This window comes from Plodia interpunctella, chromosome 23 (genome assembly GCF_027563975.2).
Source record: "Plodia interpunctella isolate USDA-ARS_2022_Savannah chromosome 23, ilPloInte3.2, whole genome shotgun sequence".
NCBI classification, from domain to species: Eukaryota; Metazoa; Arthropoda; class Insecta; order Lepidoptera; family Pyralidae; genus Plodia; species Plodia interpunctella.
In genome coordinates, this window is record NC_071316.1 from 2813461 (window position 1) to 2831306 (window position 17846).

Sequence of the window (17846 nt, forward strand, 5' to 3'; positions counted from 1 at the left end):
ACTGAATTATATGCTACATTCTTCTTATCGGCGATAGGCAAGCAATCGATCTGTTTCACTGTCTTTCAATCGTTGTTGTTTCATTTGGGGCTGTAACGCGGCGGAGCCCAGTCTGCGTAAAAACGAAATCTTAAATAGTTTTGATAATTTGATTGTGATTTTACCGCCTGCAAGGCTTCAAACCCCTTCAGGGCTATGTTTCGTATAGTTTACGTATATGCGAAAGTTTGGATGTCAGTAAAGATGTTTAACTCGACCACGCAAAAAATCTCTAACCTATTTAAGTAGGTATAACCGTGTAGAAAAAATCTGTCACGGAATAGCACATAGCAGCTTTGCTCTTTGCAGCTAAATTTAATCTCATCATCTCTTAACGCATTCCACTTTACGACCTAAACTGAACTGAATTGCAAATTTGTAACATGGATTTAATTTTTAGTATGAATGCGATTCATTTTAGGTTTCTAAATTGAACTGAGTTGCATTGGAATCGTTCTGTAAAACTTGATGGTAGACCTGCAGGCCGAGGGCGAGGTGATGTATATTTTACTAGTTTGTGCCCGCGGCTCCACCCGCGTGAATTTCCTACGAAAACAGTATTTTATCTAGGATGAATGCCCTTCTCTGTATCTTACATGTGTGAACAATTTTAAGACGACTGGTTTAATAGGTAAAGCGTGAAGTGGTAGCAAAGAAACTAATTATATCGACTGTGCTTTTGCTAGGTTACTACACTCAGATTTTATTCAAGCCGCCTAACTAACTATTATTATCCTATTATGATATAGAATAATTAGTATTATTCTATATCATAATAGGATAGTATGCAAACAAAGCCTGACATCCACCGACAATACAATATTTGTTTTATATAGGGAGGAATCCAAGCTTTCGATCACAAAAGAATTGCAGTTATTTCCCGTGGAAAGCGGAAATGAACCGATTGGCTTTTGCGCGGATATTACCCCGCAGTACTATAGCAATAGGTATAGTAAGTATAGAAATGGCACTTTCTAAGTTTCATGAAGAAAATTATTGTATTGAAAATATAGTGAAACGAATACCTAAGTAGTTTCACAAATGTCTAAACAGCAGCTTGTTTTTAAAAGATTGTCTTGATGATTTCTAATATATTTGATAAAATGAAAACAAATTAAATAGAAACAAACTAAAATATATAAAAAAAGTATTATTTCCTACTAAGTAGGTGCTGTTAATTACGCCTCAACCGCTAGGTGCATTTTGATTAAAATTAGCGCAAGACTAATTAAAACTAAGCGTCCATTTTAACCCGTAAATTATACAGAAGCGAACCAACACGGGAAGACACTACCCCGGCGTGCCAAATAAATAATATTTATAAATTCTAAACTGAGTTTAATTGTTACCTCTCCAGTTCCATAATAACTATGTGTACATACCTACCTATAAACAATCGCCACAAGTATTCAAAGCTAGGGGCCTATTTACCTTTAGCACAGGGGCTTACTATCATCTCTTAACGCGATCCACTTTGCGACCTAAACTGATCTGCATCGCAAATTCGTACCATCGACTTCGTAGGTTCCTAAATTGAACTGAGTTGCATTGGAATCGTTCCGTAAAAGTTAATGGTAGGGCTGCTGGTCTCCTAGGAGATTTATTTCGGAGACTAGTCTCTTCAGTTTGAATTTCTAAGACTGATTCTTGAAGGCAAAATCCCTGGCAAAAGATCTCCTGGCCGCCCTCGACGAAAGTGGTTTGATGACGTAAAGGATTGGACCGGACTTAGATACCTACAACCAACTGAAAATAGCGGCCCAAAGCCGCGAGGGTTCCGTATGTTGACTTCCAAACTTCAATTCGAAGATAGCACCCCATGATGATGATGAAGTATACTGTCATCTTTGACATATACATACAATTAAATTAGCTATCTATTTGAACTGTTTTTGTAAAGAGAAAATAAACGCTTCTATTATTTTTATTGTTTGGATAAACAGAGAAGGATATAGGATACATTTCATCGTAGAAAAAAGTACTGAACCCGTGCAAAATTAGATCACGCGGACGAAACGACGGGCACAAGCCAGTAGACGTCGCACCGACCATCATTCTTCCTACACGAAAACATGATATTTTTAGAACTGCGCCTATCTATTCTGGATCACCATAAACTGCGTTCCAAACTTGTTCAAAAGCAATTATCGTCAGAAACTGAATGGGTTTATACAAGACACAATTGCTAGATAGAAGTCTGGACTTGAGTCTTGGTTAGATTAATTGCAATTACTATTTACTGAACAAGCGAACGATAACTCTATTCTTGAATTCGCCATTCGGAGTTCGTAGAGGTGAAACTAAATAAAAGCTTGTAATACAAGTTTATTTGTTAGACAAATAAAAAAATCCGCGACTTTCAATATATATTTCGGTACAACTTTTGAACGGCTGAACCGATTTTGGCCAAACATATCTAAGTAAGAACCAATGCATAAATATTCGCCATCAAATAAAAAAAAAAACACATTCAAATCGGTACACCCGTTGATGAGCTACGGTGCCACGTGCACAGACAGACTCACTTTGCGGTCAACCTTATAACACACAAGGCGTGAACCTGATTGTCTTTTGATTGTTGATACCCGCTACAGTCGTTTGTAAAAGAGAATAGGTTAATTGGGGCATCACAACATATAATAGTGCAATGCAATGTGCCATTTTGTTCTGAACTTTGTACGTAGTAATTAATGGCATGGTGCATGCAACATGCCAACGACAGAACAGTTTTTCGCGATGTCCAGTCAACACAGGCGGGCCGCTAGTCCTAATCCTAATACTATAAATGCGCGAAAGTAAGTTTATTTGTTTGTTACTTCTTCACGATCTATAGATTCAACCAATCTTCTTGAAATTTTGCATAGATGCAAGTAGTTTATAGTGCATTAAAAACTACATCTATGCAAAATTTATTCTTTCCTCATATGTGGGTCATATGATGAGGATAAATAAAATCCTCATCATATGACCCACATATGAAGAAATATAAGGACATATGACTTTTCATCCCGGAAAAATAACTGTTCCCGTAGAAAACTCACGCGGACAACTAGTTACTAATAAAATCTTGTTTCTACACCCAGACTTGTATCAAAGGGGATTTATTTAACCAATTTTAATCACAGCTCTTCATTTATATCCAGATGGCGCGATACAAGAAGACTGGCTTCATGGACGACGACGCTGGAAGCGTCAGCTCCATCCAGCTGAATGAGGGGGTACGTTCCGGAGGCACCCACATTCGGTACCACATGGTAAGTCACCACTAGGTTTATACTTGTGATAACACATACATTCTGGCTTTATCTTCTTCATTGAGTCTACTATTGTAATTGTATCAATATCATAGACCGCTCCTCCCTATTTTCGCGCCACTTTTACGCTCCTGTGCCTAATTGCATTATATGTAATGCCGGGTCCACCCTGTCGCCAAAAAGTTCGCCGATCTTTGGCGGACTCGGTATACATTGCTGGTTTTTCATTGCAGTAAATAAAAGCACTCATACATACTGCGCAATGTTCGCACATTCGCATCGGCATGTGTCTGGTTTTGGCAGTGTGGAGCTGGCATTCGATTTTGCTTGCACTATTGCCAGGATTGTCACTATTCATAATATGCTCCCGTTTGCAATACATGTACTGAGCCAACCTTGCAGCTACAATGCTCGCGTTATATGACCAATCAGATAAATGGTATACAAAGGAATCGAATACAATATATTTCAGGGATACACGAAATAACGATGGACATAGAAGTATAACTTAGTATAGTTATAATTTCCGTGTCGGCTACACACTATATCGCCGAACTTCGACATATGCTGACGCGAATGTACAAACATTGCCTAGTTAATATGGAAGCTTTTATTTACTGCAATGAAAACCCAACAATATATGCCGAATCTGCTAAATTTGGGCGAACTATTTCGCGATTATGTATTGCATTATGCTGGCATTACATACAGTTGCCAAGATGTGGAAAAAATGTATTTTTATGTTTTTGAAAGATTGTACGAATAAACTCAAAAACTACGCTACAGATTTTGATGAATTTTGGAACAAACATCGATTATATTTTCATAAGTAGACTACCTAGGTCCATATTAGAGTTGATAAGGTAGCCTGTATTTTTTTTTATGATTACGAACAAACATATGGTGCAGAATTAAATTATAACTTTAGGAATTACATCTTCTTCATCTCCATAGTCATATTCCTCATGACTGAGGGTCGTGGTCATTACGTGGAATTGAACACACAGAACAACTTTCTTGGCATTATTAATGGAGTGGTTTGCTATTGCCTTCTCCATTTCACACAAAAGTTAATAAATAATCAACCAGTGTGTAGGTTTCCTCACAATGTTTTCCTTCACCGAAGCAAGTAGTGGTCGAAGAAAGCTACTATACATCAGTCAGATTGGTATACAAACTCATGTGGCACGAGTAGGGTTCGAACCTGGGACCTTTCGATCCACAGACGGGCGTCTTAACCATTACACCACCACCGCTTCCTGTCAGGAATGACATAGGCTCCCTTACTTATATAGCAAAAAACACGGATGAAGTCGCGAGCGACCGCCACCAATAGGTTTGTAGTGTAATATGTGTACTTTCCTTATTTTGTGAGGTATACGTGTCATGCGCAGGTAACTAAAATAGAAGCACGTGCTCTGTATGTCTGTCTGTACATTCATGTATTTTAAAGGCAATCACTACAAATGGCTACAGATCTAACCACAGATAATACAATTCTATTTCAAATATGGCAATTTGTTAAGTCGCATTTTGAGAAATTATTTGCATAACTACCTAGTTATAAGACAATACCTATGTCTTTTTGTAGCGGTGATCGTGTAATGGTTTAGACGCCCGCCTGTGGATCGAAAGGTCCCTCAGCCATGAGGAATACGACTATGAAGAAGAAGAACTATGCCTTGGGCTTGCCGTAGGATTTATTGGTTCCTTACAGCCTTTTGTTTTACATCGAACGAAGTTTACTGGACATCATACTGATGGACCGCGTGTACCTAACACTAAGATTCGAAAAACGAGAATTATCGATGTAAAACAGGTAAACTGAAGTGGGACTGGGCGGGCCATATGTGCAGGATACTGAATTAAAGTTGGTCTAGAATAGCCATATAATGGGCCCTACCGGCTGGCGACGAAAAATAGGACGGCCCAGAATAATATGGTCAGACGATTTAGACGGATAAGAACTGGAGGAAGTACGAAACGGATAGGGATGGATGTTGAAGTAGAGGGGAGGCCTTTGCCCAACAGTGGGACAAACATAGGGGACACCACAGGTTAATAAAAAAATAACAGCCTTCTGTACGAATGTGAATAATGTGATTTTTTTATATTGCAACAATAATTCTAGAGATAACTCATAAACGACCATTTATCTGCCCGCCGGGCGGGGCGAATTTTCTGCAATTTTCCGATTTGCCACCCTTTAGTTATGCCACTATTACTATAGCGACATAACTAAACTGTTTAGTATTCCCACAGACCATTTGAATATTAAACTGCAACGCCTGTATGGCATGGATAAGCAAGATTCACGAATGCAAGAAAAACGTTTTAGAAATTGCAAATTCATTGCTTGTACAGATTGAAAAGGATATTTTGGAGTCGCCTGTCGATATTGTCATACCGGTTACTATTTCAGTGGTTGAAGCGATGGTGGTTTAGTGGTTAGAACTCCCGCCTGTGTACCAAAAGGTTTGAATCCTACTTGTGCCATGTGATTTTGAATTCCAATCTGGCTCATGTATAGTACTTTTCATCGACTAACACTTGCTTCCGGTGAAGAAAAACATGGTATGTGTGTTTGTGAAATGAGAATGCAATGGCAAACCACTCCAAGAAAGTCGTTATGTGTATTTCTATTTGCAACCTTCAGCCATCAGGCATAAGACTGAAGAAAAAAAGGACAGAAATATAGCTGTCAAATAAAGACAATAAAATGACATTTCAAAATGAGTTTTGGAAAACTCAAATTTAATAACGTAATTTTAGCGCCATTGCCCAATATTTTGAGGGGAAATAAACCAGATTTCGCATTTGTATATTGTGATTGCCTTTAATTTCCCAAGGGTAGCTGTCTCGTAAATTTCGAAATTGAATATTTAACTACTATTTTGAATAAGCTCGCCAGTACTCACTACACGAATACAATATAGTACGCGCTATGGTACACTAACTTTTTAAGGCCGGACACGCTCCTGTCCCCTGGCAAAGGAGTAGGGAAATCGCCCCTGGCAAGCCCCTGGTATACGCGGGAATGTGGGAATTATTTATGAACTCATAATGGTTTAAGTTTTTACTTTTAAATACAATTTCTAACTATCCTATCCTATAAATACTTTCATCTCAAAAACTTAAACGTAATGTTTTCGTGGTAAATAGACGCCGGCGAAGTCACGGACAAAAGCAAGTTGTAATTCCAACTATTATTGTAAATGCGAAAGTAAGCTTGTTTGTTTATTTGTTTCTTACTTCATCCCAATATTCTTGAAATTTTGTATTCGTGTAGTTTAAAGTACGGAGAAGGATAAGGTAGGGTACTATTCATTTTGGAAAAATAAATTTTCCCGTTTGAATACCATAAAAAGAAAATTCAAACTCTACAGAACTTGGAAGGAAAATGATAGCAATTTCATGCGAAGTTATCTAAAGGTTGAAATTATGGCATCGACGTGGTCAGAATACATAGAAAGATAGTTAAGATGTATTTGCACAGATTATATAATACTTCCAGTAACGTAGGTATACTCATCTCATGCGGCGTGTAGTTCCCGCTAATAGGTGCGTTCTGTATCTTCCCATGGATGACGTACGAGGCGGCTAAAGGATAAAAAGCCGACATGCATATATCACAATGTTTCTTTTATACTACACTAGCTGTTGCCTGCAGTTCTGCTCGTGGTATGTTTGATCTGAGGTTCCAAATTTCATCGAAATCAGGTGTTTAGAGACAGTCTTTCGCGTTTATGATATTAGTTACTGGTATGGATGGAAGTATGAATAACAGATAGTTATTATTCTATTATGACTGATGGAATTTTTATTATTTTTTGTTTATCTATGTTGTATTCACACTAAAACAAATTATAGAGTGTTGATTAGTCGACTGATTGCTGTCTGTAGAACGTCGCCGCCGTAGCAACGAAGAACGAAGCAATTTTAATGATAACTAATTTTGTAGACCTTTTATTTCATAAGGTGATCTCAAAATTTTTCCAAGACATTTATATGCCATTCATTTCTGTCATATGCCTTTATTGTATCTTTATATTTCTGCTTAGACAAATTAGTAAAAATAGTAGTAGCCAGGCATTTGGGCCAAGCCATTCCCGTCTGGAAGTAGGGGCAAACTCACAAAGTACGTTACTTTCGTGAAGGATGTGAGTGCCAATGGCACTAAGGATGACGAAAATCGTGCGAAGTGGTGAAGAAAAAGTAGGAAAGCGGACCCTGTCTTCCGACGCTTCACGGCTGAAGAAAAAACCGGGACAAACGCTCAGATGAAAGATTCTTCTACATTTATATCGTCACCTAGGCTTTCCAATTTAGTTTGAGATTATTGTACTTGGTATATAGTCTGTAGTCTTCATTTACATATATCGACAAGCTTTTGTCAGGGATGTGTGGACAATAACAAGTAGAGAATTAAGGTGGGCATTTTGCGCCGATGCTAGATGATGGGAAGGTAAGGTATATGATGACAAGAATGTTAAAATTATTAAAAAATGAATCGTGTAACTTTTAAAGTCTATATCATGAAGTTGTCTATGCCGCGTCTGGCACATCGTAGTCTATGAATAAATTAGGAAGAGGGCCCAAGGTCGTGGTGAGTAGACGTGAGAAATGTCCCTCATTATTGCCGTTCTGTTTGGCTCAATCTTGTTTACACACTATTAACTCGACTTCCGAAATCGAGGAAGTTCAAAAGTCCATTTTTTTAAAGGAAATCTTTCAAACAAATATGGCAAGTTTTCCTTATGAATATGTAGTATGTTTTTGTTAGCTGTGTATGTCCGACTGCTGGGTTAAAAACTAAAAACGAAGAAAATACATCTTTTGTCTTTTCTCTTTTTTTCTTGCAGGTTTGATGTAGTAATTAAAAGTTGTCCTACTAATATTACAAATGCGAAAGTTGTGGCGATGCATGTGTATGTTTGTTACCCTTTCACGCAAAATCTACTGGACGGATTGTTATAAAATTTGCTACATGGGTAGAATATAACTGGAATGACATATAGGGTACTCTATCTCGAAATTCCAGCTAGTAATTATATAGTTTGAAAGATGGTAGCACAAATGTTCAATTAGAGAAATATGTGAAGTAAGATATAGTGATAAAAATTTAAAGACGAATGTTAAGGTGGTTTGGGCATGTGGAGAAGGTTAGATGAAAGGAGACAGACGTCACGAGATGGTATGATTTCACGATCAATTCCACCAATGAACCCACTATGTAGTTAAGTGATTAAGTGTGGCCTTCGGAGTCTTACGAACTCCTCTTTATTGCCACACTATACTTAGTTTAATGAAATATATATATATAATAAAGGAATGTCTCAGCTTTTGATATCCCAAGTTCAAAGATACGTATGATGGAGATAACGCTGATTTTCAGACACTTCTCTCCCTGAAACGATTGCTAAGAAACACTAACAAAAGCATCGGCTATTATGCCTTATAATTCTATCTACTCTATAATTAATGAAGGTGTGAGGTCTGGGATGTCTGTATCTGTACTTTTTTTACGTTATTCAGTGTTCGCGCCGTCCAGTTGACTATGCCCGAGATGCCGCTCCCCCTTCATACTTCCCCCGCGAGTGTCGTATATAAGCACCCGCGCGATTACCCTCTCTCTTCTCATAACTAAACTCGTTAAAGTGAATACTTATATACATTTGTATCTAGTTTAACATTAAATCTCAAGTGTTGTATGCAAGTCAAATTTTTATCATTTTTATCCTGATCGCAAGACACCCAGGTTACATTCAGTTTAGGTAGAAATCTCACGAAAGCTCTTTAAATTCAAGGAATTCGGAATTAAAGCGTATTCCGAGAGTGGATTTGGCACTTGCTCATGTAGGTCAATGCTGCAGCACATTATGGCATTAACTTCGCTAAATTTCAGTGGTTCATTTATTATTTACTAGCTGCGCCTCTGGGCTTCGCTCCCGTGAGAATTTAAATATAAAGTACCCTATGTGTTATTCCAGGTTATATTCTACCCGTGTACCAAATTTCATAACAATCGGTCCAGTAGATTTTGGCGCCAAAGAGTAACAAACATACATACACACGTTTATAGTATTAGTAGGAAATATAATATAGCATACACATAAACCTTCCTTTTCTATCACTTTATCTATTGAAAAAACCGCACCGAAATCCGTTGCATAGTTGTATAGATCTAAGCATACATAGGGACAGACACACAGCGGGAAGATACTTTGTTTTACACTTAGTAATAATGTTGATAAGCAATATTAAAACATAGTTGGTGTACCTCAAGTTTAGCTGAATTTAAACCAGTTATTACGTACTGAAATATCAATTCCTTGCTAACAGATCAGATATGGATAAAGAATAAATTATTTACTTTTAAAATATACAATTCACGAGACCATATTTGCGGTGTCCATTCCGTGACAGACAGACGGACGTAAAGATCTTATTAGCATTGAGTATTTGCTGTAGTTTTTAGAACAAGCGTTATTGTTCTCCAGTGATTTTCCATGATGGTATTAATGACGAGGCGTGTGGTCCTGCCCTAAAACAGCACCACTCCATGTCTTCCCGTTAATGTCGCACAAGGCGATTAGGTGTCACATGGCCTTGGCAATATTTAATTTGGAATAGAACGTTTGACGGTTTGACGACCTCGGTGGCGCAGTGGTAAAGTTCTTTCCACTGAACCGAGAGGTCCCGGGTTCGATCCCCGGTCGAGTCATGATGGAAAATGATCTTTTTCTGATTGGCCCGGGTCTTGGATGTATATCTATATATGTATTTGTTATAAAATATAGTATCGTTGAGTTAGTATCCCATAACACAAGTCTTGAACTTACTTTGGGGCTAGTTCAATCTGCGTGATTTGTCCTAATATATGTATTTATTTATATTTATAACGTGTATAAGTGATTGAAGGGGAACTGAAGATTTTGATTTCAGTCTTATGACTTTTATGTATCTAGTTCCTTAAGCTCTCCTAGGGGTCAGTAGTGTAGTTCGCAGCGTTGAGAAATATTGAATACTTAATGTTATAGTCAAAACACAGAAGTGAGTGAAAATATGCTTGTGAAGGTCTAATTTCTAAATAAATGTTTCGAGGTACCACGAAGTACAAATCTACTCAAATCAGGAAATAAACATTTATTTTTTGTAACGCTGTTGCTATAAAAAAACACAAAAAGGATCTTGATGATGGTGATGACATCATATCATAATATCCCCGCAAAAAAACACGCAAGTAGTATGCCATAGTGGTATAGTTTAACAATCAGGCGTCACGTTTCGCAAAATATCGTTATCAATGAACCATGATAATATGTTATGATAGACTGTATCATTTTGACATAACACACGCACGTAGAGCATAGTTTAACGTAGCTTGAAGTGTAATGGCCGAATGATTCACACCTCAATAATTTTATGAAACAATAGCTGAATAAAGTGGAAAATAGGACCAGCCAGTTTTGTTATACACGCGGTATTTTCAATCTTCAGAATTTCAGCAACCTCGCCAAAATAACTTACGATGATTATAAAGGAGATATCACATAAAATCTGAGTGAGCTATGATCACTCCATCATCGATTGCACATTTGCCGCCATATTCTGTTTTAAAATAGATCAGCTAATAGAACTTAGAATAGAAAGTTATAATCGTGTATTTGTTTTCAATTTGACTCAGGTAAGGTTTGACTCAGGTTCATCAAGCACCACTTGCTTGCGGTGAAGGAAAACATCGTGAGGAAAGCTGCACTCCGGTTGATTATCATCTTGTGTGTGAAATGGAGAACGCAATAGGAAAACATTAACATTGTCAAGTCGTTGGGTGTGTTTCATTCCACTTGACAACCACGAGTCTTGGCCACGAGGAATGCGACTGTAAGAAAAAATTAAAACAAAATTTAAACCCGCATACTCGTTTGCCCATTATGCGATAAAAAAACGAATTTATATTGAAATATGTATAGAAATGGCCGACTGTGCTAGCTTGTAACAAAATGACAATGTTCGCAGTTCATAGTAAATCGTGCTTTAGTTCCGGTGATAACATGCTAACTGATAATGAATACTGAATGAAAAAGGAAGCGATATTTGGTCAGCGTAGGTGCCATTTAAGGGTTTGATTAGAGGTAATGGTCCTTTTAACATGAGCTGTTAATTGGTTTCACCTGTCCTTGATTCAAATTTAGTTTTGCTGGCGGAAAACTAAATTTCATAATGATATATGGTGTTCCTTTTTTCCTCGTGCGAAAATTTTACATGACATAGCATAATAGTGTACTATAATAGTATAACACTACAGTAATAGTAGGACACTACAATCAGGCAGTTTACAATTAATTCTCAAACCGAGTATTTTTCCCGTCCAACTTTTATAATTTAATTTTATAAAATTCTCCAAAAGGTTGCCTGGAAGAAATTGCTCACAGCGAAAAGGCTGCCTTTATAATTAACTTAAGATTGTAACTGTATATAATATTTTTATTATGTGCATTAAAGGTTTATTGTTTTTTTTTGGTTGATTTATGTTCTCAAATGATGGATCGAATTTAAATTCAATTTATTAATTCAACTTAGGATGATATCCCACATAATCTATTGAAGTTAATCATTGACTGAACTAAGTCACTGGACGCAACAAACTTCACCGCTGCCTTTTCTCTAAGCATTGAAAATTGATGAATTTAACAAATTAGGGAGGTCTTATCTATTGATTAGAACTGGAATAAGATCTTTTCTTCTGTTTGTTTAGATATAGCACAATATTCAGAGATAACCTTTTTTTTGACGATGTCATTGCGTACTCGCAAAGAATTTTGGATTTCTTGAATGAAAAGAATCGCTATTCAACATTCAGACAATAGGTTTTGAACTCAGGACATATCATTCGCAATCAGACTACTTGACCGCTGGATCGACCCTGTCAAAGTTATATACGAGGCCTGATATGCGCACACGCATATTCCTGACTGTGTCCCAGCATCAGTAACATAACGCGCACCGCGCCGCGCTGACGCGAGGTCGGCAGCATTAAAAAAATTTGCACATAAAAAAAAACTTTATATAAAATCATGTGTCGATTTAGCTTATTTAAATAATAATTATACACGCAATATCGTGTATAAATTAAAATACTTTGGACAAATATAAATTAAATTTGTGAAAATATAATTATATGTGTGAGTGATTTTATGATACCTAATTAAGTGTGTTTATTGGCAATAGTAAATTGTATAAAAATATAAATGAATGATATTAGCAAATAAAATATATAAATCTTGATAGTGTAAGTGTTAGTCAACTCTGAATAATCTAAAATTAAATTAAACTACAAATATTAATAGAGTGAACAATAAGAATTCAAGATGGCGGCAATACCCCCAGACACTCCAACGGCTGACACCCCCGAAGACACCCCCACCCCCTCGCCCGGTCCAGAAAATATGAACAAATTCAACTGGATAAAGCACGCGAAAGCTTCACGAAGAAATAACCCTTTCGTCAAAGCTCGACCTACTTTGAATAGAGAAAGTTCTACAGCTGAGCTATTTTCAAGAGAGAACTCTAGTGCAGACCTATTTCAGAGTTCTAGACTCAATTTGTTTGATACTACCCCGAAACCAGAAGTTACGCCGCCAGGTTATATTAAGGTAAATTTTCGGTTAATTATTTACTTTTTAATTTTGCCTTTTTTCCGGCCAGGTTTTTTGGTTTCGATTTCAATTAGGTCCCTACTAACTTTCAATTATAAGTTCAAATATGGAATATGATTTTTTCCGAACAGCCGTATAAAATAAAAAAAACTATTGAACCCACAAATGAATATACCTATAGACTTTAATTATAAATTTGTACTACATTTCAATGAAATTTTGAGATACGGTTGTTTTCCTTTTGAGGTCGGACGGAGCCCTAAAAATAACGGAACGATCTAGTTCAACTGCTATCCAGCTGAAGTTATAGTGTGATTGGGCACCTGATTCCGCATCCGAAAATCTTTTATTTTAGCTACAGTAGTTTTCAGATAGAACTTTTTTCGTGGACATTAGGAATTTTTTTGGGAGTCAGCCAAAGATATATTTTTATAAATACGAACTTTATGTGTTGTTTTCTTTCAGCTGTCAAGACTGTTTATCTACTAATCGTCTAGGAGATAGAGTTGTCCTATTTCTAGGGCGGGAACCACACGTCCATTGACCATCCTAGAAAGTAATATCCTCAAGTAAAATCGGTCGATTAAATAATAGTAGTTCGTATTGTTATTATCAAGGGCGAGGCCCTTCCAATGTCAAGGGAGACATGTGGTAAATAAACGTGACACGTATTACGCCCACCACCCTGATAAATTATACTTTTATCTCTACTCATATAATAAATCTAAAGTTTGTTTGGACACGTTAATCTATGAAAATCTTAGACGGATTTGGAAAATTCTTTTTGCATGAATAGCCATGTTTTGAAGCCATATTATGTGAATAGGACTAATCCATATCCTCCTGTGGATGGCGAACGAGGTGACTAAGGGAAACATGGCTTAGGCAACTGATAGGCAACGATAGATCCCAAGGAGGGTTGACGTCAGACAGGTGGCCGCTTGTAGCATTACAGCCGAGTGTTTGCAGCGTCACAGCCCCGGTAACTGCTGGGACATGCGGAGATGAGAGAGAGAGAGACATGTTTTCAAGCGATGGTGGTCCTGTAGGTAGATAATTCGCACGCCATAGATCACGTCCCACGTTCGAATCCTACCACAAACCGGTGATAGAAAACATCGTGAGGAAACCTGCACACTAATTGACTGTTTAGTTCATAGGTATATGTGACAATGATAATGGTTAGATGCCTTCGGCATGAATAAAATCTGGCATCAGTCTAACATATTCGATCAGAATGAGCTACACATCTCTTTCTCTTTCATGTGTGCGATTTTCTATTCTTTCCAGCAATAATAAAAAAAAAACAAAGTACTTTATAGTACAATATTATGGAAGAAAAATCCTTATGTTTGATTAAACATTTTTGACATAAAGAATTAAGTATTCAATTTTCGCTGTAAAGTTTTGACAGGTTGATCTCAAAGGGCACACAATTTGGAAAAGGCTCAACTCAATGAAATTATTTTCTAAATCAATTTGTTCTCGAAAGTGCCAATTAAATGATTGCCATTTGTTTTACACTAGATGAATTACGTAATTAGCTTAATTTCAGTGAACTTCATAGAAAAGGTAACTTCTTTACCTGCATTGTATATTATAAATTGCGGTAACTGTTACATCACTTGATTAGGGTCACTTTGTCACATGTACTTTTTTTTTCACACTGAACGATTTTTGTAAAGAACTATAAATTATACTACTTAAAATCGGTGCTTTGTGTTCTGCTATGGTTGCCTTTTAGACCAAAATAAAACAAATGCCATTAACTCTTTCATGTCGATTGATATGTTGTCGAAAAAATACGTTTTAAATTTTTACTAGTAAACAAAGTTGTAAAATTATATAGGAAAGATAATTTAAAAAAAAATGACCGCCTTTTACATTGTTGTTTATATGATGAGATGTATTCGTTTACAACGACTGCGCATCTCGGCTTTTCCCATCAAAAAACAAGATATTTTCACCAGATCTTACACCTTGGAAAATTTATTGATAATGTGGGTATTGCACGCTCACCAGCAGCTTTGCTACACCGTTTTAGACTATTTTTACTGACTCAGCTCGTGAACTCAATTAAGGCGAGGGTATAGGCTAGAAATCGTTTTAAGCCTGAACCTCTTCTACTACATAGTACTCGTATAAAACAAAGTCTTTGTCTGATTAGATCTTTAAAACTACAGAACGGATTTTTTTAAATAAATAGTGTGTTTCCTGAGGAAGGTTTAAGTGTATGTGCTGGTAGATTTTCATAAATAATTACATTGTTATCATAATACTGAAAGTGGGCATCAATCACGCTAAAATTCATGTCGTAACCTTTTTATTTGTAAAGCCGTAAACGTATATTTCGGAACATAATTTATAGTGATCGATTTGGGTTTCGGGTACGTTTGCCGTACTTTTGTCATCAACTCCCAAATACTTTTCTTATTGTATCTTCTATTCCTCATCGTTGTGTATATATGATTCTTAACGACATCAAGCCTGTTGAATACATTCCATTCCTAAAAAAAGATTCGGGGTGTAAAAACCCATGATTGTAAACAAAAATAATACTAATACTTATGTATCTACACTGTTTTTTTTAGGCATAGTTGAATCGAGTTCTTAGAACAATTTGGCAGTTCGCCAATCTATTTACTAAGAAACATAATCAACGATCACTCATGGAGTAGCCACAGTTAATTCTCGGAATCAATTGACTCGTTACAATGTAATTTTCAATTCAATTTTCAGAGGATGGATGCAATCGAGATGTGATGTTGGCGTTAAATGCTGGATATCCATTGGACAATACGTACTACCAATGTGTCTATTCTGCAGGAGCTGCGCATTTGGATCAATCTCTCTCTTCCCCGATATGCTGCGGCTTCTCATGTTTTTGGCCACGTAGCGTGTCGTAAACCTGTCAACCTTGAGCTCATCCTGCTGGGTCATACTGTAATTAATCGCATTAGTATTTAAAAATAATTCGACGCCCTTTGGGGCTTACCATCTCTTAATGTGATCCAGTTTAGGACCTAAACTGATCTGCATCGCAAATTCGTACCATCAAGTTAGTTTTTAATAATAATGCGATCATTTGTTCCTAAATTGAACAATCGCGCTGCATTTGAATATTTTATATCAAAAGTTGATGGTAGCTCCAGGACTCTGCATCAGTCGCTGGTCACAAGCCGACCTAGCATCGCCAAGTGATTTATTTATACATTTGAATATAGTATTTGATGTGACTTGATACAAAATAAAAACTTCGGTTTTAAATTTATCACGAAGAAGAGATTTTCTTAGAGTAGAAGCAAAAATAGATGTAAAACATAGTATTATGCTAAACCCACTCATATGGTAAACGCATAAATGTCTATCATTGTGTGATGCTGTCTTGTCACGTTTGTGTCATGAAACACGTGTTTGTAATGAACTGACGACTGACCTACGTTTAACTGTACATGTAAATTTAAAACGTCGTAGGTTGGTCAGCTGCACGTTAAGTGACCTGTAAGCCGCGGCAATAACGGCGTTTTTACTGTGAAATTGATGTGCTGTTGAATGTATTTGTGATAATTATGTAAAAGTCAGGATTATGTATATTTTTTCTAGTAACTTTAAAATGTCTCTGTGTGTATTATATGGATGCATAAAGAGATTGGGCCATCAATGACCTACTATGCAGGCCCAATGCGCTTCGGATTGGTGGGTTTCGTTACGTTACGGAGATAGTTAATCAGCGGAATCTGGGATTCGACGATCAACGGCTGAGGAAGAGACCGGGAAAACGCTCAGATAAGAGAGAGAGAGAGACGACGATAGTTACTTCCAATGTATCATCTATCTCACTATATATCACTATCACTACAGAGTATAAAAACAAAGTTGCTTCCCGTTGTCTGTCCTTATGAATCCTTGCTTATATTTAAAACTACGCAACGGATTTTGATGCGGGTAGATGTTATGATTCCTGAGGAATGTTTAGACGTACTTATAATTTACTAGTGGGCCGTCCCGGCTTCGTTTGGGTAAAACATAATAAATTGTACACCTAAATCGACCACTGGAACCACACGATCTATTGAAAAACACATGAAAATCCGTGCAATACTTTTGAGTTCATCGCGTCAGAGGACTTTGTTTTTTGTTTTAAAATATGTAAGGATTACGATTTTACCCGAGACGGGTCGCTTCGCTAGTTAACCAACATATCCGTGCTGAGTATAAGTCTAAGTATCTCATATTTGGTTCGCGCCCATGATTTTACGCTTCAAACTAGGTAATTTAGATTTCACTTGGTAACTAATAATATACCATTTATCACTTCGGGTCGCCTCCTTTGATCGAGAAATTGGTCAACAAGACTAGGAAACAGGTCATCAGTACAGGAAACGTCAATCGGCTGTGCTATCAAGGGGTTATGTCACCAGATATTTAGCGACCAGTGTAAACAATTTAGGGTGGTGGTGTAATGGTTAAGACGTACGTGTGTGAACTGAAAGGTCCCAGGTTCGAATGCCACTTGATATACCAATTTAACTCATATATTGTTTTCATCGACCACCACTTGCTTCCGGCGAAGGAAAACATCGTGAGGAAACCTGCACTCTTTATTATTAACCTTTGTGTGAAATGGAGAAGGCAATGGCATACCACTACTTTGATAGCGCCAAGAAAGTTATTGTGTGTGTTTCATTCCACGTAAAGACCACGATCCTCAGCAATGAGGAATACGACTATGAAGAGAAGAAAAGTAAATAATCGGATACAAATTGGAGAAAATTGATAAAGTAATTCATAATTTTTTTCATTTTTTTTTCGATAATTTTAAACAAATTTATAAACTAAAAAGTTCGATTGATAACTCGAACTTTTTGACAGTGATTCTTCGCAAATTCCGAAA

General features: G+C 36.9%; 1 protein-coding gene and 1 long non-coding RNA gene across 4 annotated transcripts in view; one reads left to right on the forward strand and one right to left on the reverse strand.

Moving 5' to 3' along the window:
* Nep3 (Neprilysin 3) overlaps window positions 1-17846 on the forward strand; it is a 48484-nt gene that overhangs the window by 10864 nt on the left and 19774 nt on the right. Inside the window, exons 1-2 of one of the 3 annotated variants that reach the window (XM_053762717.1) lie at window positions 2817-2834; window positions 3183-3293. In XM_053762717.1, coding sequence (XP_053618692.1) covers window positions 3183-3293 — 111 coding nt within the window. In that variant the 5' untranslated portion in view covers window positions 2817-2834. Of the gene's footprint in view, window positions 1-2816; window positions 2835-3182; window positions 3294-12281; window positions 12950-17846 lie in introns of those variants that run through there. The other 2 variants (XM_053762716.1, XM_053762715.1) reach the window with 2 other exon arrangements.
* On the reverse strand, window positions 15259-17133 carry LOC128680053 (uncharacterized). The gene is made up of 2 exons (XR_008405808.1): window positions 15757-17133; window positions 15259-15459 (listed from the first exon to the last, which is right to left on the reverse strand). It is a non-coding gene; the product is annotated as an uncharacterized LOC128680053 (long non-coding RNA).